Below are 791 nucleotides of genomic sequence, written 5' to 3'. Positions count from 1 at the left end.
TTACCTCTTCGTTACCATTCTATAAATTAGATCAATACGTTTCCTCTCCGTCTGGGAATAAACAAATAAAATAAGAGATTTATACATCCAACATCACGGCTGGGGTTTGAACCACAATTTCGCGCCGTAATATATATCCGAGATCATATTTTGATATTAATTTAAATATTTTTCACTGCGAATACAAATTATTACAAATAATATACAAGGCGGAGTGATACGTGCCCTGTGTAGTGCGAATGAACACAAGTAAATGGGTTGACGGTTTATAATAACGCATGTGACATGAAAATATCGTCATCAATAATAAACTTAGTAAGGCACAATAACAAAGCTTTTAAGTTTATACAGTGAAGATAAGGTACATTGACAAGTTACACGTTAACCACGTGTGAAGAACTCCTGCATAGTGATCAATATGTATTCTATTATGCGGAGAAACTCACCTCGGAAATTTGTTAAAGAGTTTGTTGTTGAGGGATCGTTGAAAAATTAGAAAAATTATACACGACATCGTCTTAAACGTTATTTGCTTAATGAATACATAGGATATTATCATTACTTCTAAAATCTGTTATTGGCTTCAAATGCCGTAATGAATTTTCAAATACTTATCTGTGGTTCTACATTTTTTCAGACAGTCTCATGGACATTATTACTTTAATATATCTACAGAATTACCCCCCCCCCCCAAAAAACCTAAACTTTTTTTTTTAATTTTAAACCAACGTCTTTCTTACACTAGTTACCGTTTACGTTCTACTTATTTTAATTTAACTAAAAAAACTTAA

The 791-nt window shown here is 31.9% G+C and overlaps 1 protein-coding gene across 1 annotated transcript in view; it reads right to left on the bottom strand.

Annotated features, from left to right (window-relative positions):
- Nucleotides 1-791, bottom strand: part of LOC111086313 — a 34,208-nt gene continuing 33,417 nt past the window's right edge. The window contains exon 7 of the mRNA XM_022388723.1: nucleotides 1-51. Coding sequence (XP_022244431.1) covers nucleotides 1-51 — 51 coding nt within the window. The remainder of the gene's footprint in view (nucleotides 52-791) is intronic.

This window comes from Limulus polyphemus, unplaced genomic scaffold (genome assembly GCF_000517525.1).
Source record: "Limulus polyphemus unplaced genomic scaffold, Limulus_polyphemus-2.1.2 Scaffold1014, whole genome shotgun sequence".
Lineage (NCBI taxonomy): Eukaryota > Metazoa > Arthropoda > Merostomata > Xiphosura > Limulidae > Limulus > Limulus polyphemus.
The sequence above is the reverse complement of the archived record's forward strand: the minus strand, read 5'-3'. Positions and strand labels throughout refer to the sequence as shown.